At 48.9% G+C, this 23,213-nt stretch overlaps 2 protein-coding genes across 9 annotated transcripts; one reads left to right on the plus strand and one right to left on the minus strand.

The window, feature by feature from the left end:
• Positions 1-1,736: 1,736 nt before the first annotated feature.
• On the plus strand, positions 1,737-11,332 carry ANXA9 (annexin A9). 6 transcript variants are annotated; one of them, XM_019837815.3, is made up of 15 exons: positions 1,737-1,882; positions 2,196-2,273; positions 2,391-2,513; positions 3,005-3,090; positions 3,273-3,369; positions 3,942-4,036; positions 4,239-4,352; positions 4,573-4,663; positions 5,628-5,707; positions 5,892-5,951; positions 6,490-6,574; positions 6,714-6,809; positions 6,893-6,951; positions 10,591-10,713; positions 10,950-11,332. In XM_019837815.3, exons 4-15 carry the CDS (start codon positions 3,016-3,018, stop codon positions 11,010-11,012), a joined length of 1,038 nt encoding a protein of 345 aa, XP_019693374.1. In that variant the 5' UTR covers positions 1,737-1,882; positions 2,196-2,273; positions 2,391-2,513; positions 3,005-3,015; the 3' UTR covers positions 11,013-11,332. The 6 variants fall into 6 exon arrangements, with proteins under 6 accessions (XP_019693374.1, XP_019693379.1, XP_019693375.1 ...); XM_019837820.3 differs by having other exon boundaries at positions 2,391-2,491; XM_019837817.3 differs by having other exon boundaries at positions 1,865-1,882; positions 2,199-2,273.
• Positions 11,333-11,941: 609 nt separating this feature from the next.
• On the minus strand, positions 11,942-22,770 carry MINDY1 (MINDY lysine 48 deubiquitinase 1). 3 transcript variants are annotated; one of them, XM_045033490.1, is made up of 12 exons: positions 22,729-22,770; positions 22,546-22,643; positions 21,458-21,523; positions 17,465-18,281; positions 16,769-16,826; positions 16,288-16,352; positions 15,691-15,849; positions 15,246-15,348; positions 14,483-14,625; positions 13,503-13,694; positions 12,819-12,962; positions 11,942-12,482 (listed from the first exon to the last, which is right to left on the minus strand). In XM_045033490.1, the coding sequence occupies exons 4-12, from the start codon at positions 17,909-17,911 to the stop codon at positions 12,402-12,404; spliced, it is 1,392 nt and encodes a 463-aa protein (XP_044889425.1). In that variant the 5' UTR covers positions 17,912-18,281; positions 21,458-21,523; positions 22,546-22,643; positions 22,729-22,770; the 3' UTR covers positions 11,942-12,401. The 3 variants fall into 3 exon arrangements, with proteins under 3 accessions (XP_044889425.1, XP_003990648.1, XP_006935163.1); XM_003990599.6 differs by lacking the exons at positions 21,458-21,523; positions 22,546-22,643; positions 22,729-22,770 and adding an exon at positions 21,593-21,732 and having other exon boundaries at positions 17,465-18,026; XM_006935101.5 differs by lacking the exons at positions 21,458-21,523; positions 22,546-22,643; positions 22,729-22,770 and adding an exon at positions 21,593-21,731.
• Between the last annotated feature and the right edge of the window lie 443 nt (positions 22,771-23,213).

Raw genomic sequence — 23,213 nt, forward strand, 5'->3', positions numbered from 1 at the left:
GCTTCTAATGCCCTCCTGTGGCCAGATTGAAGATTGGCAAGATAGAAGTTGCAGAAGAGAGCCAAGACTGGACTCCTAAGGGAGACAAGTTAACAAAAACAGTTACCATCATAAAATAACATTATAGCAATATTTATTGTTTTTTTAAATGTTTATTTATTTTTGAGAGAGAGAGAGGCACAGAGTGTGAGCAGGGGAGGGGCAGAGAGAAAGGGCGACACAGAATCTGAAGCAGGCTCCAGGCTCTGAGCACAGAGCGTGACGTGGGGCTCGAACCCACGAGCTGTGAGATCATGACCTGAGCCGAAGTCGGACACCCAACCGACTGAGCCACCCAGGCGCCCCTCAATATTTATTGTTATGTATTGGTTAACATTTTGACATGTGTACCTACTGCTTTGTGCAGCAGCCCTCTTCTAAAGTGCTCTACATGTATTTATTTAATTCTCACAATGGCTTATAATATAAACACTATTATTACCTCTTGTTTCAACAATGAGGAAACCAAGCACAGAAGGGTTGAAATAATTGCCCAGGTCACACAGCAGACTGGAATTCTAGTCTAAGTCTGTCTTGGGGTGTCTCAGTGGCTCAGTCGGTTGAGTATCAGATTTCGGCTCAGGTCATGATCTCACTGTTTGTAGCTTCGAGCCCCGTGCCTCACTCCCATTGCGCTCTGTGCTGACCGCTCAGATCCTGGAGCCTGCTTTGGATTCTGTGTCTCCCTCTCTCTGCCCCTTCCCCTCTCACCCTCTCTGTCTCTTGAAAATGAACAAATGTAATAAAACAAGTTAAAATTTAAAAAATAGTAATAATAAAATAAAAAATAAATAAAAGAAAATAAAGTAAAAAAGAAAATGAACAAACGTCAAAAAAAAAAAATCATCTAAGAAGTCTGACTCCAGGACCTTTGCTTATAATCACCATGCTGAAACTGAGTCCAATTTTCCAGGTTTCCAAGGAATTACAGAATGCTCAGTTAAATCACAATTTCAGATAAACCACAAATAATTTGTTTACATAAGTATCTCCCATGAAACAGTTGGGTCAGACTTAATACCAACAAATTATTTGTTGTTTACCTGAAATTCTAATTTAACTGGGTATCCTGTATTTTTAGTAAGTCTGGCAGCCTTGTTTTACAAGTCATTTTTCGCTGCCAAATGACATCACGCATATTACCTAATTTAATCCTCCCTGTAAGGCTATTCTCAGATGTCTAGGATGTCCCCTCCATACACTTCTCCCAATATTCCCATTTTTAAAAATGTTTTTAATGTGCCCAGCCCCTGCTTGACCTATCTAGGGAGGCAGGAAGGAAACGGCTCCTAGATAGACCCCAGGGAGCTGACTGGGAGTTAGTTTCCAGTGACTGCCTGCTCAGGAGCCCCTCAGGCTCCCCAAGGCTGTTTACCTGCTGTTCCCTGCACTGATGACTTTGACCCCAGCTGCTGGGGTTGCATCACTTACAGCTACAACATCTCTGGCAGCCAAAAGGCAACAGAAGCAATCTAAGACACAGGGACCCAGGGAGCCTCTCCCATCTCCCTGTTGCCTTTTGGGAGTATGATGCTCTTGTCCATAGGGAACACCCTTTGCATTTTTCTCTCTTGACTCTGCTGATCTGTTCCCCACCCTATAATACCTGTGTTCTTCCTTCCCCACAGATATAAACAGTCCCCTGGCCCTTCCCAGTCAGGCTGGCTGGCTCTGATAAGGCAGTAGTAGTCAGGGACTTTGGGGGTTAGGAACCCCTCTGGGGTGCAGGCTGGGGTGCCCTGCTGGTATGTGCCCCAACAGGTTTTTCTCTATCAGCCTCAAAATCAGCATAGAGCCTGTCTGACCTGTCCCCCCAGAGAGCTGGAGCCAGAGGCAGAGCCAGGTCAGAAGCTGGATTTAGAGACTAGGTTTTTACGGTCCCTCCTGGCCCCACAGGGAGAGCAAGGCACAAGGCCTCTTGTGTCTTCTCAACTGCTGAGAGGCTGAGAGGCTGAGCAGGCCTCCGTGGGCTGAGGCCGGGGCCCCTGGGAGGAAAGATGCTCTGTGGGGAGGGGTTTACACGGGGGACCAGGTACAGCTTGGTCCTCTCCCACATTTGGGAGGGGCCAGAGCTAGAGGCGACAGCTGAGCTGGGCTGCCAGGGAGGTCATCTGACTGGCTGCCCGGCCTGGGCTGACACGCCCCTTCTCCTCTAGCAGGCCACACAGAAGCTGGTGTCCACACAGGCAGCCGCCAGGCTGTGACGACTGCCACCTCGCCTCCAGCACCTCTGGGTAAGCACTGGAACCTGGGCCCTCGTGTTGGAGGAGGTGGGGAAATCCGGATGATCCCATGGGAGAGGGAGAAAGGAGTTTTCCTTTTCTAGTGTGGGTGCTTCCTCCCTTGTCTAGGCACCCAAGTGCCCACAAGAACACATATATACATCAGCTCAGAGAGTGCACCTGCTTACCTAAAGATCCCTGCCAGAGAAGCCAAGGGTGAAAGGCCAAAGGTGAAAGGCCGGTGGCAGGCAGGTAGCCTGGGGGGGCAGGGAACAGGGGCTGACTTGTGGGCTGGGGCTGAAGGTGAGGAGGTGTTTTAGGAGTTGTTATCTCCCACCCCACATACTTAAACCTACCACCTTGCCTCACCTCCCCTGCGCCACCCCAGGAACACCTAGCCAGTCTATGGGAAGGAAGGGATGTGGATCTCAGAAGGGGGTCATGCACCTGAGTCCAAAGTTTGGGAGCCATGGAGTCAGGGAGGGTTTGTTGAGGGCTAGCTCCAGCAGCATTCCTGACCAGTCCTTGCTTCCTGAAGGAGGGGTGAGAGCTGGGAAAGAAGGGGGCTCCCCTCCTACCCTTCCACTTGTGCTCTCAAAGCTGCCAAGCAAGCCGATACTCTCTTTTTCTGCAAAAGGGGAAAGAAAGCATGGGAGGTGAGCCCCAGGGTCTGGGGGTCATAAAGAGGCCCAAAGGGCCCGGAGGCTCTCCTCAGTTGGCTCCCATTTCCCTCCCTGGCATAGCCAGTGACACCATGTCTGTGACCAGTGGGAAGACAAGACCATCCCTGACCCAGGAGATCCTCAGCCACCTGGGCCTTGCCAACAAGGTAGGGGCTGTAATGGTTGGAATCATTGTTGGTGTATCAACTGCAGGGCGATGAGAGGATGGGGGACAAGAAAAGGGAGAGCAGGCCCTGAGACCCTGCCAAGGGCTGGGTTAAGGCCCTGGGGTAAGCGTGCACAGACCTGCGATGCTCCCCCCAACCCCTCACCCCTCGTGCTCTTATAGACTGCAGCGTGGGGGACCCTGGGCACCCTCAGGACATTCTTGAGCTTCAGCGTGGACAAGGATGTGCAGAGGCTGCTGAGGGCAATTGCAAGCCAAGGTGAGCCCTTCTCCCTCTGCACCTGGGGCTCTTCCCTACAGGAACCAGTCTGCAGTTCAAGAAGGAGCCAGGAAGGAGGAAGTGATGTTGTTCAATAAACGTTTGTGGAATGCCTTAATTCTTGTCCGTCAAGTACCGTGGTGGGTGTGTGGTTCCTATTCTCAGGACACTGCCGTGAGGTAAGGCTTATTTCCATTTTACAGATGAAGAAACAGTGAGACAAAGGGGCTGGCCCGAGGTCACATGGCTCACGAAGGCAGGGCCGGGCCGGGACTCTAATCCAAGTCTGTGATCCCCAGAGCCATCTCTCCCCCAGCATACCAGGTCACCTACACTTAATTCGGGGCCAGGTTCGCATGCCATTTTGGCATCTTATTCGCATCTTCTCGAGGCCAAATGGAAGTTGGGGTGACGCAGCCCCTGCCCCTGTCTTTCATGGCCCTTTCCTAGATCTCCATCTCTCCTCCTCTGGGGGCTTCCAGCGTGAGGAGGAAGGGGATTCCCCCCCCACCCCCCGTAAAGACTCAGCTGGGTTGTGACCAGCTGATGGCCTAGCCCTCACCTCTGTTCAGGTGTGGACCGCAGCGCCATTGTGGGCGTGCTGACCAATCGGAGTAGGGAACAAAGACAGCTCATCTCTCGAGCCTTCCAGGAGCGCACCCAACAGGTGAGGCCACTGACTTCCCAGGAGCAGTGGACTGGGGTGAGAGGCCCCCCCGAAATCTTGGGGTGCAGCAGTACCAGCTGGAGGGGGGGTGGCTGGTGCTTCTGGCCTTAGATAAAAGCCAGCCAGATATTCCAAATGTCCCCCGCGCCTCAGGGACCTCCCCCTCATATCTTCTCCTCTGCCATGGGGCCATTTATCACAGGACCTGGTGAAGTCCCTGCAGGCAGCACTCTCTGGCAACCTCGAGAGGATGGTGATGGCTTTGCTGCAGCCTGCAGCCCATTTCGATGCCCAGGAATTGAGGACAGCTCTGAAGGTACCAGAAGAGGCTCTCTGGGTTTCTAGGAAATGAGGACACCATTGAAGGGAGGAGAGGGTTCACTGCCTGGCCTTTGCCCACTCCAGAGGTGTCCACTTGGCAGAGGCCCCCTTTAAACAACCCATATTGACCCTTAGAAGGACAAGGGGTCATCCTCTGCTCTCTGCCATACTGCCGACATGGCCCAGTCTCAGAGTGGCCTCCCAATTTCCCACAGAACCCAGGTTCCACTGAGGATGTGGCTGTGGAAATTCTTGCTACCCGAAGCCCACCCCAGCTGCAAGAGTGCCTGACAGTCTACAAACATAGTAAGAACACGTAAGGAACATGGAGTGGGGGTGGGGTGGGTGACAGGTTAGGTGAGCCCTCTTGGAACCTGTCTGCCTCAGAGCTTTTCCCTTGGGGTCTCTCCCCCCACCCACCCTTACCGGTTCCCAGTCTCCCCAGGGTAAGAGCCAGATGTGATCATTAAAGAAAGAGAAGCAGTGATTAACCATCTTAGTCTGGGGCCCCAGGGCGGATCCCAAGGTAATGACAATGTTGGGCGCTATGACAGCCCCAAGGGTGCCCATGTCATCTTCTCAACCCCTTCCTGATTCTGCCATCATATCACATCCCAGACTGAATGGAACCTTGCTACAGCTGAGGTGGGGGGGGGGGGGGTACTTCTCCCTAAGTCATGAGTGTTACCCCTCAGGCCCTTGCTTGGCTGCCACATGGCTCACCCACTAATTGCTGACTGGCCTTTTCTCACCATCTTAGCAAGCCCCCCCCCTTTTTCTTGCTTTTCCCAATTTTCCTTTGATGTCCATTCTTGGCCTGTCTTAATCCCTCTCCTACCTCTTTCACTTCTTGCTTCTGTCTTTCTTTTCCCCTTCTCTTTTGTCTTTCACATCTTCACATCTTTCCTCCTGGATCACTTCTCTGTGCCGCCAGTGAGAGGACCAGGCCCTAGCCATCTGGCCTCATAATGTAGGTTTCCCTATCCCCCTTGACTACCTGGCTACTACTTGAATCACAGACACCTCCTGCCCAGGGCAGGTTGGCTCCTGGAGATAAGGCTACTCCACTAAGTAGGGCATGGGTTACTCACAGTTTAGGGATGTTTTCAGGGTACCCACGATGGTGCTTCTGCCTTACATCCTGGGAACTACCGGCCATCAAGCTACCCCAGGCAGGGGCTGGCAGTAGGCACAGTGGGTTGAGCATTTGACAGAATATCTACACTGGAAAAAATTGGGAGGATTCAGAGAGCTCCTGACCCTACCCCAGATTTCCAGTTGGAGGTGGAGAAGGACATCAAATCTGAGACCAGTGGCATCTTGCGGGACCTGCTCCTGGCCCTGGCTAAGGTGAGGGGGACTGGCCTGCAGGGGAGGGAGTTATACTGCCAGGGAAGGGGCTGGGGTGGGGTGGGGAGCATTGCAATGGTATAATTAAGGAGAGAAGGCTTTGGGAGGAGAACAGGCTGGGGTCAGTTTGCCTGGAGATAAAAAGCTACCCCTCAAAGAGTCCTCCTGAGAGAGTTTCTCATAGGGGGCCCGTGAGAGCTATTCTGGAATCATTGACTACAACCTGGTGGAGGACGATGTCCAGGTGAGCAGGGGTGAGGAGTCTGCACAGCCACGAACGTAAGACACCCTCCCCCACCATATCCTAGAGCCAGTGACCTATGTACCCACTTGTCCTGTAGACCTCTCCTTGCCTGGGGGAAGGAGTCCTTAGTGACATGTGAGGACATGACCTGTTGCATAGTAACCATCTGAAGCCTTTTCACTCCTTTAGCCTCTGACTCCTGAACTCCCAGGAAGTGAGCCCGTCACGGATGACCGTTCTCTTGGGCATTTGGGTGGGGGAACCCTCCTCACACCTTTCCTTGTAGATCATTGAATTCCTTGAGTGCCAGGATTTCCCCAAATTGGGGAACTGAGCTGTCAGGGCAGAGCCTCTGTCTTAGCCCTATTCCTTTTTGTTTGCTTGTTTTAACCATAAATAAAAGCAACTACTTTACACTTTCAAATAAGCATTTCTACTCTGAATCCTGTTCCATCATCATGATGATGGATTCTGGGAACATCACAGCCGTGGCTCCCCAGCCCCCAAACAAGGATCCTGATTTATTCCTCCCTCCCAGGCATTAAAGCAGGCTGAAGGGCCCGGCACAGAGGGCACATGGGTCATAATATTCACGCAGAGAAATCCTGAACACCTTGTCCGAGGTACACACGGGACGTCTGGTCCTCCCAGCTTACTCTAATGAGCTTTGGCTGAGGAAGGTGGGGAGGGCTCATCCTTCTCTGTGATAATCACCTCCTGCTCTCATTTATCTTTCTGACTACTTCCCACACACACCACAAGTGTTCGATCAGTACCAGCGGTGCAGTGGGCACGAGCTAGAGAAGACCATCCAGAACATTTTCCATGGAGATGACCAGGCGGCTCTGCTCAGCCTAGGTAGGACCTGCTCAGGACATGTGGGGTAGGGTGCTCATCTGGCATGGGGAGCCATCTCCCCACTGTTCTCTCCTTACTTGCAGTCTCCGTGATCAAGAACACACCGCTGTACTTTGCTGATAAACTCCATCAAGCCCTCCAGGTGAGACGGACACTTCTTTTCCCTCCCTTTGGAACAAAAACCGGGGTGGGGTGGCAGGGAGGACAACTTCTGGGCAACAGACAGGAAGTTTCACGCTTTTGCTAATGTAACAATCTCATATTTGTTTTATAATCATAAAGCCGCTCTCTTTTCCTAGGTTTACTAACTGTCTTGTCAATAGCAGAGGATTGAGCTGTGGTTAGAGCTAAATTAGTCGAAGCAAAAGAGCACTAAGGCTAAAATTTTGGCCTAATTGGTGTTAGATGGCCAAACATAGATATAAATTTGCTCTATAAGACAGCATCTTGTCCAATTTCAGTGGTGGCCAGAATAATGATGGTGATAATGCTAGCAAGAATGGTGACAAGAGCCAGCATTTCTTGGGTGCTCATTGTGTCCCAGGGCCTATGCTGAGCTTGTGACACACATTTCAATTAATCTTCATGGCCACATTCCATCCCTGTTTTATAGATGAAAAAATTGAGGTACAGAGAGGCTAAGTTCTTTGCCCAAGGTCACACAGCTAATAAATCATACAGGCTTCCTACAAAACACATATGTTAACACATAACACTGTATGTTAACTCTACTGGAATTTAAACACAATTAAACACACATACACACACACAATGGTCCCAGAGGACATTTAACTGCCATGTGTCAAATCATAGTCTATACCATAGGTGTTGGTCTATACTATAAGCTATACCATAAGAGTTCTTAGCATCCAGGACCACCTTTTCCACTCTGGTCGGACTTTGTTCCATATTATCCACACTTAAGTTGGTGATGTTGGTTTGAGTAATTTAATAAACAGAATCCAATCATTCTACTCACTGAGCTAGGTCTCCTATTAGTATAAATGTCCCCTGAAACCTATAAATAAAAAAACTCACCCCAATTCTTAAGAAGATAAAAGCAGTTATCATTTTGGTAGATGGCATAGCTTCATGAGGACTGTTTGAGAAACCATCATGCCTTATTGACAGCTATTCAAAAGACAGTACGTATATGCCCTTATTTTATCATCAATGGAGATTTCCATTGTATTTATCCCATGAAGTCTGTACTATTGTATTGAGCCAACACTAAGACCGATTTGAAGAGTTGTGGTTATCTGTCTAAATTCTTGTTATAAAAACAAATTTGAATCCTAGAAGTAAATGATTGTAATGTATTTAGACTATAGGACCCATACTCTTGGATGTAAATGCCAGGTTGACCCTTAGAAGTCAAAAAATAATATAGGCCTGTTTTTCTGAAAATTTTTTATTTTTTATTTTTTAAAAAATTTTAAGTTTATTTATTTATTTTGATAGAGAAAGTACAAGTCGGGGAGGGGCAGAGAGAGGGAGAGAGAGAATCCCAAGCAAGCTCTGCACTGTCAGCGTGGAGCTCGATGCGGGGCTCGAACCCACGAATCGTGAGATCATGACCTGTGCTGAAGTCAGATGCCTAACTGACTGAGCCACCCAGGTGCCCTGAAAACTTTTTTTAAAAAGGAAAAACTCAATCAGATGCTTCTATCTTATTCTCTTATGAGAAATATGTGAAAACATAGATTGTGACAAATATTTATTCAGAGAAGTGACCTTCAGTGAAGGCTGATTCAGGAAAATTCGGACCAATATGAACCATACAATGAATTTTCATTAAAAGATCCTAGAGAGGGGGCAGGCACCTTGGTGGCTCAGTCGGTTAAGCGTCTGACTTCAGCTCAGGTTATGATCTCATGTTTTGTGGGCTCAAGCCCACCGTTGGGCTCTGTGCTGACAGATGGGAGTCTGGATCCTGCTTCCGATTCTGTGTTCCCTCTCTCTGCCCCTCCCCTGCTCCTGCTCTGTCTCTCAAAAATAAATAAATCAACATTAAAAAGAAAAGAAAAAACACAATCCTTTATCATAATACAAAATTGGTGATATATGAAATTTAAGATAAAGTAGCTACTAGGCACACTGACAATGAGATCATGAGTCCAGATGAAATATGGCATCCTGTTGTTACTTCCTCATTTTCCTTTCTATTTTTTTCATGGGAACTTATGATCTGTGTTGATGCCATAAGTATGGGTGTCAGGCAGTTCTGGGAAGGGTCTTATGAGTCAAGCAACAGGAAACTCTGGGAAAGGGGCTCATAGGAAATAGTGACCGTACCAGTGCACATTTTTTATTTAGAAATCTGTCATGGTTACACATTTATTATAATCAGTTATAATTCAATTTGATACTGTATTGTACCTCTGTTATTTCTAAACAGAATCCTCCATTACCTTCTTTAACCAAAAGGCAGGAGGCTTGGCACAGGTTTAGGAGGAAGAGAATGATGCTGAACCCCAGGGGTCCAACCAGAAGAAACTGATAGATACAGATGAGGATGTGAGGTGGCCCTGGGAGGTCAGGATTCAAACCGGAAGGCACATGACCCTGCTCCCTATCAGAACCCCATCAATTCAGTTTGGGGATAGGCTGGGTATATGCTCCTTGGACATTCACTAAATTGGAAGTTATAAAGTTCCTGGCTTTCATGCTGTAAGTCTTTATAGGTAGCAAGTCTTTCCTATCCTTTTTATATTTTTATATTTTTCATTTTTCCAAGTCTGGGTTTATTTCAAAATTATAAAGATTTATATGTTATTTTTTATTACATATAATAGCACATATAATACAATTATATGGATTTTATTACTTTATATGTATTTTGTTACATAAAATACAAATACTTATTACATATAATAAGCAATTTTTAGCTTAAAGTAAAAACTTTCACATTTAAAGTTAAAAAAAAAGATATTGGGAAAAAATTAGAAAAAAAGGGGGGTTGGGCGCCTGGGTGGCTCAGTTGGTTAAGTGTCTGACTTTAGCTCAGGTCACCATCTCATGGCTTGTGAGTTCAAGCCCCACATCGGGCTCTATGCTGACAGCTCAGAGCCTGGAGCCTGCTTCAGATTCTGTGTCTCCCTCTCTCTCTGCCCTCCCCCACTACACTCTGTCTCTGTCTCTCAAAAATAAATAAACATTAAAAAAAATTTTTTTAATAAATAAAGCACGTACCAGCTAATGCACCAATACTTCCAAGGGTGTAAAACGCTGCAAAAAGCTTTATGCCACCAGGAAACCACAGCAATCCAGTTCCACAGATGGAGAAGAAAATGCTGCACGCGAATCGAATGAGAAACCATTTCAATCTGGTGCTGAAACTAAGGAACGAGGAATCCGGGACCTGTGTGGTCAGGCCCTGCTCCTGGGAGTCCTGGCGGCTCAGGACCTTCTCCATGGCCCTGCTCCCCTGCAGCTTCTGATTTTTTTTTTTTTTTTTTTTTTTTGTCCGTGCCTTTGGGGCTGCTCACCACTGAACTCTTGAGGAATGAGACTCTAAGCTAGAGGCCTGGCCAGGAACGGTGGGTACACGGCCAGAACAACACCTACCCCAACTGCTCCCAGAGACTCCTCTTTCCTGCTGCATCATCTTCCACGAGGATGGACAAAGAGACAAATTTTGCTCCTAAATAATGCACACGTCTCTTTTCCCTGCACTCATACCTTGCTTCCCCTTTCTAGAGTAATTTACCTTGCCGTCCAGTCTCTGCTCTGTGAGAATCTTACTACCAACCTCTCTCCATTCTGTTTCACTCTCTACCAGGACATGGGGCCCAATTATCAAGTCCTGATGCGCATCCTTATCTCTCGAAGTGAGACTGACCTTTTAAGCATCCGAGCTGAGTTCAAAAAGAAGTTTGGGAAGTCCCTCTACTCTTCTCTCCAGGTGAGACTTGGCTAGTTCTTGACCTGGAGCCTCAGAGCTTCGCCCCTCACTGCCACTCTGCCCTCACTGCACACGGCAGAGTGTATTTACGCCCTTGGAGAACTCATGAGTCTTTGGTTATTTTAGTACAGAAATCTTGACATCAGATAGTTGTGGGCCAGCACAAGGGAGGAAACAGAGTGCCTGGGCCATGGTGGCAGTGGGGTCATTCTAACACTTGACTCTCTTGTCTACAGGATGCAGTGAAAGGGGACTGCCGGTCTGCCCTACTAGCCCTGTGCAGGGCTGAAGACCTTTGAGACCTCCCTGCCCTCCCTGCCCCACCACAGACATTCAAGGATATGAGATCCCCATGTTTGGCTGGGCCTGCAGGAAACCAACTGGGCTCCAAATAAGATAACCCCTCACTGAACACCACATGCTCCAGCTTCTTGTGGAGGCTAGAATTTGAAGTTTCTTTCAAGTCCCTTAATTTCTTCATCTCAAAGTGAGGTCTATATGTGGGTCCCCTAGCTCTGTCCTGGGTATAGACATCTCTTTGATGGTTTCTGCCCTATTCATCCTTCCAGTACCCTGGCCAGAACATCTCACTGATTCTTGAATTCTTTTGGCAAACCTCGCTGTTGTTTGTGTGCCCTGATTAGAGTTTGGGTGGAGCAGGACATGGGCTGGGAGGAGGTCTTGAAGTTGGAGGTGCCTTTGATGTGCACTTGCATATGCAACAGGGATCCTGTTTGACACTCCAGTGCTGCAGTAAGCAATAAGCCCCTCCCCTCAAGGTCCCCCCTTCCCCCCATTATTCTCTCTTCCCCAGGAAATTTCAGGCAAAGAAACAGAAACAGGAGCCAGAACGAGGTCAGAAATGGTCAGAAGTAGCAAAGAACCATCTGATCGCGCTGCCCTCTCCCGCCTGGAAAGTCTTATGTTAAGGGAGCACAACCCCCAAATTGCATCTGTCCAAAGCAGGGACTTGGAAACCCACCTCCCAAACTGGATTCCCATTGAAGATCTATCAAAGAAAGATAAACAGAAACAAAAAAAAGAAACAAAAAAACCAGGCTTTGGTTCCCCCTGCTGGCCCTATTAGAAATGACAAGCAAAGCACACGCCACCCCCCCACCCCCACCCCGCCCCACACCTCTTTACCCCACCCACCCCACCTTTTTGCATTCCTTAATTGGGTCAAATACTTAACCTGACTGCTGCAGGGCAAGGCAAACAACAGATCTCAGGAAAGAAGTTTTATTTCCAAACCTTAGGAAGGCATTACAAATAACAGAGATAGAAACCCAAATCAAACCCTGAAACAATGGGAGACAGGCCTGCAGGATCCCCAGGGAGACCCAGCCAGTCAGGGGTGGGAAGCAGGGGAGACGCATTCTAGACACATTCTAGACGGAGCCCTCACCCTGGAGCCTGAGTGTGTATATTAGTATGACTACTCCGGGGAAGGGGATCTGGGAACCAGAAAGCCTCACCCCCACCACCCCCAATGTTGCCCTGGATGACCTGGAGGCAGAGAAGGTGGCAGCACATAAGGGCAGGACCTTGGCGTTCACTGCCTGCTGGGATCCCCACCAGTCCATAAATAAGTTACCCTGCGTATCTCAGGAGTTGAGCTGGGGAAGCAAGCAGAAGAGCCATGGCCTCTGAAAGAGGAGGCAGGGCAGGCCCAGCCTTGGGCAGAGCTACAGCAGGACACAGTCTGACTCTTGCTTCGGCCTCTGCCGACGCTCCCCGGCTGGACGTCCCGACGTGGCTCCTCTCCCCTGTATGGGATTGAACAGTGGGTCACCCACCAGCTCAGAAGAGCACAAGGACAAAGGCTCTAGATGGAAGTGGGGGCTCAGTCAGTCAGGCATCCGACTTTGGCTCAGGTCACACTCTCACGTTTCGCGGGTTTGAGCCCTGCATCAGGCTCTGTGCTGACAGCTCAGAGCCTGGAGCCTGCTTTGGCAGTGGGGAGAGAAAGATAAGATGGGACCCAGGGGAGAGAGACACCTTGAAGAGACCATTGCAGGACTAGCAATGACAAGTGTCCGGATGCCGAGGAGCAGGGCACAGCTCTGGGCCAGTGGGAAGGCCCCTAGGCAGTGACTGCTCACCTGTGGGGAGGCCCGCCCTGGTGCAGGCTGGACTGCTGGCTGCTGCTGGTACTCCTCTTGCTGAAGCTGCTGGGCCAGTTCCAAGTCACTAAGACCCAACGTGCCTTGTGGTTGCTGCTGCAGGGACAAGGCGATTAGGTAGTCCTAGAGAGAGTCGTGACAGAACAAGAGCGGTGAGGTGGGCTGGGGCCTGGGGGACATTCAGGCCAGCTTTATGTTTCCAAACCCATTTTTCTTTCTTTTTTTAAAAATGTTTATTTTTGAGAGACAGAGACAGAGCACGAGCAGGGGAGGGGCAGAGAGAGAGGGAGACACAGAATCCCAAGCAGTCTCCAGGCTCTGAGCTGTCAGTCAGCACAGAGCCTGATGCAGAGCTTGAACCCACGAACCATGAGATCTTGACCTGAGCTGAAGTCAGACGCTTAACCGACTGAGCCCCCCCCAGCCCCCCAAGACCCGTTTTTCTTCTCCTTCAAATTCTCCAGCTCCTCCTCCAGAGCAGAACACACAGACAAGCACATTGTGTGTGGTGACACTCCAGGCATGGAGGCAGTCCGAAGTTAACAGTAAAGGGGCACAGCTGTCATGTGTCATGATCTCTAGATGACCAAACGCATGCCCTGCCTGCAGCAAAGAGCTCCGAGGCAGCCGTGCTCCCTGCACCCTCCTGGAGGCCCCACACACCTGGTCTACGAGCCGCTGCTGTTCGGGGGAGCCGTTCCCACCTCCCGCTCCAGGTCCCTTGCCAAGGGAGTGACTCAGGTGGAAGTCCGAGTTGCAGAAGCAGCTGTCCCCATCCACGTTGTGCAGGCTCTCCCATACCACCTGCTCCTCCTGCAGGAAGCCCTGGTCGGTGACCAGCAGGTACAAGTGACTCTGCAAAGAAGAGGACAAAGCTCGTTGGTGGGATAGGTGACACAGAGGCAATGTGATAGCAAGAAATCACCTGGGATGCAGGGACCATTTGAGTCATCTGGTGTGCTGGCTGCCACCTGTCAGCACGGGCATGTGTGTCTTTGACAAATACGTGTGGCCGTGGGGAGAAGGAAGGGATGTCTGAGCATATGGTCAGCTGGGGTAAGTAAGTATGGCGATTGCTGTGGTCCAGCCTGAGTCCTCAGGGCTACGGGTCCCACACAAGATGCTGCTTCCTACCCTGCTTCCCATGGTTCTCTGGGCTCGCCTGATGGCTCTGAGGATAAATCCTTTGAGAGCCAAAGACCTTTCCCTCTTCCGTTTAATTCCATTCCCTTCCTGGGAGCGATTTCCTGTTCCACTGACGACAGGCTTATTCCTTCTGGCTTGCTCTGGCCAGTGAGACGTTAGCAGAAATGATACACGTCATCTCGAGGCAGAGGCATTAAAAGTGAGTGCGTGGTGTCCCTCTCTCTCTTTTCCCTCTCATATTCCAGATTAAAGCTGTTTTGTCAACCTGGGTCCAAGAGCACAGAGGACATAGGCCAGAACTGCAGCCAATCTGCAATGGCCACGTGGCACGCATGAGAAATAAACCTTTGTTGTAGGAAACCACAGGGATTTCAGGGCTTGTTTGTTACCTGAACTCAATCTACCCTCTCCTGTCTGAAACACTGACCAGGAAGAAAAAGCCACGGGGCAGTGACAGGACGCCACCCCCCCAGCCCCCATCCCCAAAGCCTCCTTACCTTGTGCTTTGTCATGGTGCTAAAGTGGTTGTTTCGGAAAAAGACGCTAAGTTCACCCTCCTTGGCAGCGGCTGTGAGCTCACACAGTCCATGGTAGGTCAGCTGTGCTGCAGTGGTCTCCAGGAACTGCTCTGCGATCAGGCCTGCCGGAAGGAAGGGCACAAAATTGCGGGGCAAGAGGCTTGACTTAAATCCAAAATCCACAACAGGAGGAAGGATCATTCATAGAATCCCTGTCAAAAGCCCTAGGGATGAGGGGCACCTGGGTGGCTCAGTTGGTTGAGCGACCGACTTTGGCTCAGGTCATGATCTCATGGTTTGTGAGTTGAAGCCCGCATCGGGCTCTGTGCTGACAGCTCAGAGCCTGGAGCCTGCTTCGGATTCTGTGTCTCCCTCTCTCTCTCTGCCCCTTCCCCACTCCTGCTCTGTGTCTGTCAAAAATAAATAAACATTAAAACAATTGTTTTTAATTAAAAAAAAAAATAAAGCCCTAGGGATGGTCCCACCTTCTGAAATCCCTTGGGGCCTGGCGGTATTCATTCACCCAACGGGTAGTTCCTTGTGCCTGTACTTTGTGCCAGGCAGCACGCTGGGTACTTTACGCAACCGACAGTTCCCCAGATTCTCTCTCGTGGGGTGTTTATTCTAGGGGGACTTGGTGGGGGAGGCAGACAATAAACAATAAACTGAAGCAGCCGTCCTTCCCTCCACTAAGAGTCCTTCCCTCCACTAAGATCCGCAGGAGAGAAGGCAGGGCTGTTACCTTCTGTCACAAGGTTGGTGTCACTAGAGTGTTTGCAGGTGATAATCTTCTCTACCAGCTGGTTGTAACTCAGCTTCCCAACTGCGCTCACAGCCTCAGGACTCTGCGTGGGCAGTGGGGCGGGGTGGTACCAAGACAATTAAGATCTTTTGAGGAAGGAAATGAAGCAAGCCCGAAAGGATCACAACCCTGTAACCAAAGAGTCTTGACATTTTCTGTACCCAAAGAACGGACCTCCGTGCGTGTGGTCTGCCCGTATTTGAGTGTTACCCCTCTCCCCAGAAAGGTTAAAATTCAAGGAATTCTGCACTGGGTCCAGCTTTTAAAGCCTATTCTCTTCTCAAGCCAATCTAATTCCTAACTCCCCAACACCCACCCCACAAAATGCTGTTCCTCTGTCAGCTTGAGCTGGATAGGAGCCTCATTTGGGCCATCTCACCCTCACCTGTGGATCGACCAGCCAGCCGTGGTACAGAGGTATGCCTAGGAGGTCAAAGACACTGCACTCAGGAGTATACTCAAAATCAGAGACCCCTGTGAATCGCACATTGACGTCCAGACCTGTGGCCAGTTTAGGCAACACTGTCATTGCATCGTCCACGTTCTGGGGTTAGGAAAGAAAATGATGACTATGTCACATCAACATGGTAGATATAATCTTCACCTTACGCAATGTTATAAGTCAGTTATATCTCAATAAAGCTGGCAGAAAACAAGAAGACAATAATGGCTAGTCTAGCCTCCCCTCTCCCGACACCTAGTTCCAGAAATAAAAATAATAAAATTGTTGCTTTTTCTCCCTGGTTCGCTTCCAGGCTACTCCATTCCTCTTTTGCCTCATCCAGTCTTTATCTTGTATAAAGGAACATATTTTCTAGGACAAAGATATACCCTCCTCCTCCAGAAAGAAATAAAAAAGAAACACAGACAGAAATCATAGTTTAAGGGCCCTTCTTGAGAAACAGAAGAAAGGCCTCTCTTCCTAGCCTCAGTGTCCCCTCATGAACCTGCAAATCCCCACGTCTGCAGACCTTTGCCTCACCTGCTGAAAGTTCAGCTGAAGTCCCTCTGACTTCTCCTGGGGCTTGATGGACAGGAGGCAGTCTCCTATAAGACAGGGTCCCTTTTCAGCTTACCCCAATTTCCCCAAAACCTACTTCCTCTTCTCCTAGAGAATGGTCATGGACCACAGATTTTCAGAGCTGGAAACAGCCTTAGAATCTAATCCAGACCTCTCACTTCTCAAGGAAAAGAGAGACTCACAAAGATGAAGAGTTCACCCAAGGTCACGTGTGAAAGTTCAGGGCAAAGTAGGGTTACAATCCCAGGTTGCTCAGGGCAAAGTAGGGTTATGATCCCAAGCTCCTGACACCTTGATTTTTGCTTTTCATTCCCCAGCCCTGCAGAGACGCCCTGTACACCTTCACCTTCCCTGCTACTCTGAGCCCCAAATGGGCAGTCCCTTCCTATTCTGGATTTCTGAGTGGATAGCTCTTGAACCTCCCCAAGGCTTAGGCACTCACCAAGATGGGCCATGAGCTCATCTGATGTGATCACTTCCTTCTGAGGGGACAGCTTCACCTGGAGGCAGAAGGGGTCACCAAAGGGTTAGCCATGTGTGTATTTTCCTTCACAGAGCACTGACGCAGAAATACATAGAAGGACTGGGGGAAGGGGAGGGAGTCGTGGGAAAAAAGGCTTGTAACTGGAGTGAGGGAATGCATATGAAGACATTCCCATTTGCTAGACAATAGAAAATACAAGAGCAGGGGCGCCTGGGTGGCGCAGTCGGTTAAGCGTCCGACTTCAGCCAGGTCACGATCTCGCGGTCCGTGAGTTCGAGCCCCACATCAGGCTCTGGGCTGATGGCTCTGGGCTGATGGCTCTGGGCTGATGGCTCGGAGCCTGTTTCCAATTCTGTGTCTCCCTCTCTCTCTGCCCCTCCCCCGTTCATGCTCTGTCTCTCTCTGTCCCAAAAATAAATAAAAACGTTGAAAAAAAAAATTAAAAAAAAAAAGAAAATACAAGAGCAAGGCAGAAACTTGTTTCGTTTTGTCTTGTTTTTGTGAATATCTTCTCATTTGTTCAAGCTGGAAAACTATGGAGAATAATCTGGAACGTGTTGCCAGGTTTGAGGAGATCGGGATGATCGAGGAGATGGATCAGGGAAGAGTACTCTCCCCAGCAATGTCTAAGCCCCCATCCGGACCCTCTCTTACCTTCCACTGAAGAAAGAGGATGTTCATGATGGCCAGGAGAGGGCAAGGGCCGTTAGTGCTCTGGGTGATGATGGGTGTCCGTTCTCCCTTCCAGGAGATCCACTTTACACAGTAGAAATCTACCTCCGGCTGTCGGGCCCTGGGGGGCTGGGGAAGCTCCTGGGGTCTGGAGCACGCCCCTCCTGTCTCTGCCTCAGGCTGTGTCCCGTGGGCTGGCCCCAGTTGGATTGAACTAGCATTAGGTGCAGGTGACTCAAGGTTATCCTGGCCCTGGGCCAGCGGCGAAGTTTGGTCTACCGTCTCCTGTTCTCTAGCTGCCCCATCAGCATCTCCGGCATCCTTGTCCTGGGGGTGCACATCTGGTTGTGACAGGACCTCACGGTTTTCAGGGCTGACTGCTTCTATAATCCTACCAGAGGCTGGATGCCCAGGTTGATGGTGTTCCATGGTCAGAAGAGGTCAACTGAGAGTCACCAAAGGATTTTCCTGCCCTCTAGGAGTTGCCTAATCTAGGCTTGGTATGTGAAAAAGAGACCAATCCAATAAGGAGGAAGTCATTGGGCTGGAAAGCAAATGGACCCAGAAAAGTCTTGTTAAAGGAATACAGTGTGGAAGCCTGGACAGTGTCTGTACAGTCACTCCTGGCTATGGGGAGTATGTGTCTTTCTTACTTAGCTGGGGAAGCAGAAGGGCCCCAGCCTGAGCTCTTGTCACCCCTAACTTAATGTGACCACATGGGACCAATGAGGATACAGGGCTTTCAGGCTGGGAGGAAGGATTTCAGCAGGATTGAAATCATTGGATGGAGTCAACTTTCCTGAAATGATACGGACAAGGAATGGAAAAAGGATGGAGAGAAAGGGAAAGTAAAGGCAGAAAGAAAGGAAAGAGATGGAGAAAGAAATGTTAAAACTGTCCAGCTGAGCCTTGAACAACACTGTTTTCAACCGCACGGGATTTCAACTGAGCAGACCCACCATATGTGGATTTTTTTCAGTAAATACGTGAACAGTACAGTAAATGTATTTTCCTTATGATTTTCTTTTTGTTGTTGAAGTATAGTTGACACACAATTTACATTAGTTTCCATATTTTTTTTTACTCTTATTTATTTATTTTGAGGGGTGGTGGAGGGACAGGGAGAAAGGGAGACAGAACCCCACACAGACTCTGTGCCTAGCCCAGAGCGCCACTCAGGGCTTGACCCCATGAACTGGGAGACTACAACTCAAGCCGAAATCAAGAGCCCAACACTCAACCAACTGAGCCACCTAGACACCCCCTTTACGACTTTCTTAATAACGTTTTCTTTTCTTTAGCTTATTTTATTGTAAGAATATAGTATATAATACATATAACATAAAAAATATGTGCCAATTGACTGCTTATGTTATTGGTAAGGTTTCCAGTCAACGTTAGGCTGTTAGTTCAGTTTGGGGGGAGTCAAAAGTTATACACAGGTTTTCTTTTTTTTTTTTTAATTTTTTAAAATATTTATTAATTTTTGAGAGACAGAGTGTGAGTGGGGGAGGGACAGAGAGAGAAAGGGAGACACAAAATCCGAAGCAGGCTCCAGGCTCTAAGCTGAGCACAGAGCCTGACGCAGGGCTCGAACTCACGGACCATGAAATCATAACCTGAGCTGAAGTCAGACGCTTAACCAATGGAGCCACCCAGGCACCCCAGATTTTCAAATGCATGAATGGTCAGTGTCCCTAACCCCTGCATTGTTCAAGGGTCATCTGTACTAATGGTTATTAATACAGTGATCTTTAGCTCACCCTGTAATGGTGTCAAGTTGGTAACCCCCAACACAGCCAGGAGGGTGGTAATTCCTCTCCCCTACACCAAACCCCACTCCCTGGCTGTTCATGGATCATCCAGAGCACACACAGGCTGCTTATATCCTTAGAGCTACCTTCTCTTTGCTTCATCCCAAGGGTGAAAAGATTAACAATCACAGAGTGCTTGGGGTGAAAAGTGGAGATACAGACAGACAGAATCATCCCCTAAAAGATGAAATACCAGTGAGAAAGAAGTCTTTCTCCTCCAAGGACTCTACTGAACTTTACACAATCCCAAACTGCAGCAAAAAGGTCTTGGGAGGGGCTTCCTGTAAGCCAGAGAGGGGAAATGTAGGCCATGTGTACTTGAATCAGAGACAGGTTCTGATAGGCAACTTCAGATTCCAGCACAAAAAACCACTGCCCCACAAATTCTGTCAGTACACTCTCAACAGCTGTAGTCGGCATAGCCAGTTTCTCAGTTCCTCTCTGCTCCCCAATCACCTAAACCTGGAGATACTCTCTTGCCCACTCTTCATATATTATGGAATGTGAAATGCTTTTTATTGACTTACATAAGAAATATTCCCTCGTAACAAGCACAGGGTCATGTACAGAAGTGTTGAAACATTATATTGTACACCTAAAACTAATATAACACTGTTAATTAACTGGAATTAAAACTAAAACTTAAAGGGGGCGCCTGGGTGGCTCAGTCGGCCAAGCGGCAGACCTCGGCTCAGGCCATGACCTCTCAGTTCATGAGTTCAAGCCCCGTGTCGGGCTCTGTGCTGGAGCCTGCTTCGGATTCTGTGTCTCCCTCTCTCTCTGCCCTCCCCCACTCTCACTCTGTCTCTCCAAAATAATTAAACATTTTTTAAAAATCTGTTAAAAAATTAAAACTTAAAAAAAAAAAAAAGGAAATATCCCCCTTACATTCATCTTCCTGTGTACATGTTCTTCCTATTCCCATGTAGATTGTTTTAGATATAAACCCTGGGCCTGTTTAACCTGCTCTCTATCAGCACTAAGCATCAATTCTAGCACAGACATTTAATTAAGGCTGTGGATGGCAAAAAAATATATAAAAAGCCACAAACGCTGTCCCCTGGAAAACATCTCCCTTCAATCTCTTAGCTCCCCTCTGCCCCTCACTCACAGTAAGAAAAGGGGAGAGCTTAAGACTTGTTAGAAATCTTGTCTTTTCTCCAGCTCCCTCCTAACCTGACACTATGCTTCCTTCTTGTAAAGCGGCAGGAATTCAGGGCTAGGTAAAGGTCTGAGACATGAAGTTGAAAGACGTAAAAGTTACCAAAAGGAGTCTAGTCACCCAAATTGATACTCCTGATTCAAATCGAATTCGTGCTAGCTGCATCTCATTACATGTTGTTAATTTAGAATCAGACTAGCAAAAATTGCCTGCACACCTTACACTGTTTTTTCTCTCTCGTTTTTTCCTCCCCTCCCAAATGACACTTAGGTTGAGCCTTGGAAGCAGAAACCAGAGCCTGGGAAAGTTAAAAGAGCTTGGAGAAAAGCAGCGTTTGTTTCTTATCTTTTCTGTCCAATGCCAGAAATGATCAATAATTCAGTGGGGGCTGGGCAGCTAGCTGGTGAGGGGAATGAGCCAAAGGAAACCAGGAGCTGGACACCACAGGGAGCTGAGTCCCAGACAAATTGGGCAAAGCTAAGCAAGCTAAGTCTTAAGTGGAGGGGCAGGAGACGGAATGAAGGATTTCTACGCTACAAGGTGAGCTCCTGGTGGGGCGGGCACGGAGTATGTCTGAACAGGAAAGGAGGAGAGGGAGGGCACTCAAACAAACCAGGATTTCATTATTTTCCTCTTTTCTAAGTCCCACACATTCTCTCCTGCTGGAATTATCCTCTGGTGGTGGGTGAGGGAGTTAAAATAGCCCTGGCCCCTCCCTCGCAGTGGCAGTAAATAGTCAAAAGTTGCAAGAAACATATAATATGGGTGGGTAGCTTCAATAAGCCATACACACCCCCAGGAACCTTCCTACTGCAATCTCCTTCTCAGTCTGACCCAAATCTTCATGCAACTCCGGGTTAAAATTTTGTCCCCCCAATAAGTCAACCGCCCCTCTCATTCCCTGTCTATTTGCTTGCAGGAGAGACGGGGAAGTTTTCATTACAAGAAGTAAACGAAGGGACCACGCCTCGTCCCTTTTACATAGCCCTCCTGCCTTACCTCCTCTCAAAATCCAGACTTGTAGAGACCAGGAGTGGAGGGAGAGTCCATGTCACCTCCCCAGAGCTGGAGAGGAAAAAGAGAACTGGGGGTTGGAGGGGAGGTAAAGGAAATGGTTAAAACAAAGTTTTTTACCTTAAAGACGCTGCTGCTGTCCCAGGACTGAGGAGGAGGGTCCAGCTGTGGCAGTTCGATGGGGGAAGTAGCTACAGTGAGGGGCGCTGCCACAGTCCCAGCTGCCTTTCAGCTGTCAAGGCCAGAGCTTATACAGGTCTACACAGGTTTATGAGCGGCGGTCCCGGCTTGGTGGAGGCCACTTCCGGACCCACGCCCACGACTGGGGTCACCAGAGAAGGGTGGGGGCAGGCTGGGGTGCAGCCTAGGTGCTCCCAGGTCGCCCCAGAGCGTCTTCGGGTTCCCTGAGTTGTTGAGTCTAGGGCGTGCGCTCCAGGCCCAGACTACACGCTGGTTTTCAAAGGAAGTTTGTGGTTTTTCTTTTTTCTTTCTCTCTCTTTTTTTCCCATCAGGACAAAGAAAAATATTAGTCAAGGACGAGCTCCCTGGAGGAGGAGGGGCTTGCCCAGCACTGAAGAATTTCCATCAGGGTTTTCTGACCTGGTCAGCAGCTGGGTGATCAGCAGTGAGGGAGAGAGAAACAAGGAGAGGAAAACAACAGACCCTTTCTCTTCCCTCCGCCTGCCGCTGGAAGGGACGGAGCGCTTGTGCCTCTCTGGTGAGAACAGGGAAGAACACTGCCCTTGCTGAGCATGGGGAGGAGCAGGGCTGGACAGCAGCAGCCGGCTGGATTGGGCTTTCTCCCTGGGTATGGCGGGCCTTTGCTCTGGATCCACAGAAGCAGGGCCACGGAGCATAACATTTGCATATTTACTCATTTAAAGTTAAAAAATCCTGCTACTTTCTAAGTCCTTACTGTATCTTTTTTTTTTTTTTTCTTTCTTTCTTTCTAGAAATGGAACTGGTTGGGCTGTGCTCCTGGTGGTGCAGAAGGTGTGGAGGACTCCCCAGCCTCTGGGAAGAGAGGCAGCAGAGAGAGAACTAGCTGAGCAAGCAGGAGATCGAATGAATACCCCTGTGCCCTGGTCCTTGTTCCCAGCACAGGCCTCAGCTTCTCATCAGTCATCTCCTCTCAGTTCCTAGGGGGGCAGGGAGGGTCCAGCAGGAAAAGCTGTCGGTAAGAAATAAAGGGATAGATCAATAAAGGAGGGGGTATTTGATGATGAGAGTACATTTATTTGTAGTAGTCTGCATACCGTGGAGCTGGAAGGTGGCAGTTGAGGGAGGTTGGAACCCAGCTCTACATTCTGAAGGGCTCTCCTAACTCGACTGGCAGGGCTGTGTCAGGATGAAACTTCAAGCAACTCTGAAGGCTGAAACGTCAGTTTGAACAATTAGGGAGGCAGGAAGCAAAAAACCCAGGTTACAACAGTCCAGGAAAAGGAGGAGACGTTTGCTGAGGCTATAGAAAAAAACAGGCCACCAAGTTGTAAAGCAGCAGGAGTTGGCAAGATACCGTAGTAGGTATTAAAAAGAGATGTCAAAGATTATTCTATTGTTTTAATAACACGGACAATCAGAAAATTGGTGGCAAAGGGTCAGTTTGGTGAAGAGGAGAATTCGAGAAAGGAAGACTAAGAGCTGTTTTTGCCATGTATAATTTAAGACGTCAACCAGATGCTCCATGTAATGTATGGAAAGATGCTATACTTAGCCTGAGTCGAGAGGGGAAGTTCAGATG

Source organism: Felis catus, chromosome C1 (assembly GCF_018350175.1).
Source record: "Felis catus isolate Fca126 chromosome C1, F.catus_Fca126_mat1.0, whole genome shotgun sequence".
Lineage (NCBI taxonomy): Eukaryota > Metazoa > Chordata > Mammalia > Carnivora > Felidae > Felis > Felis catus.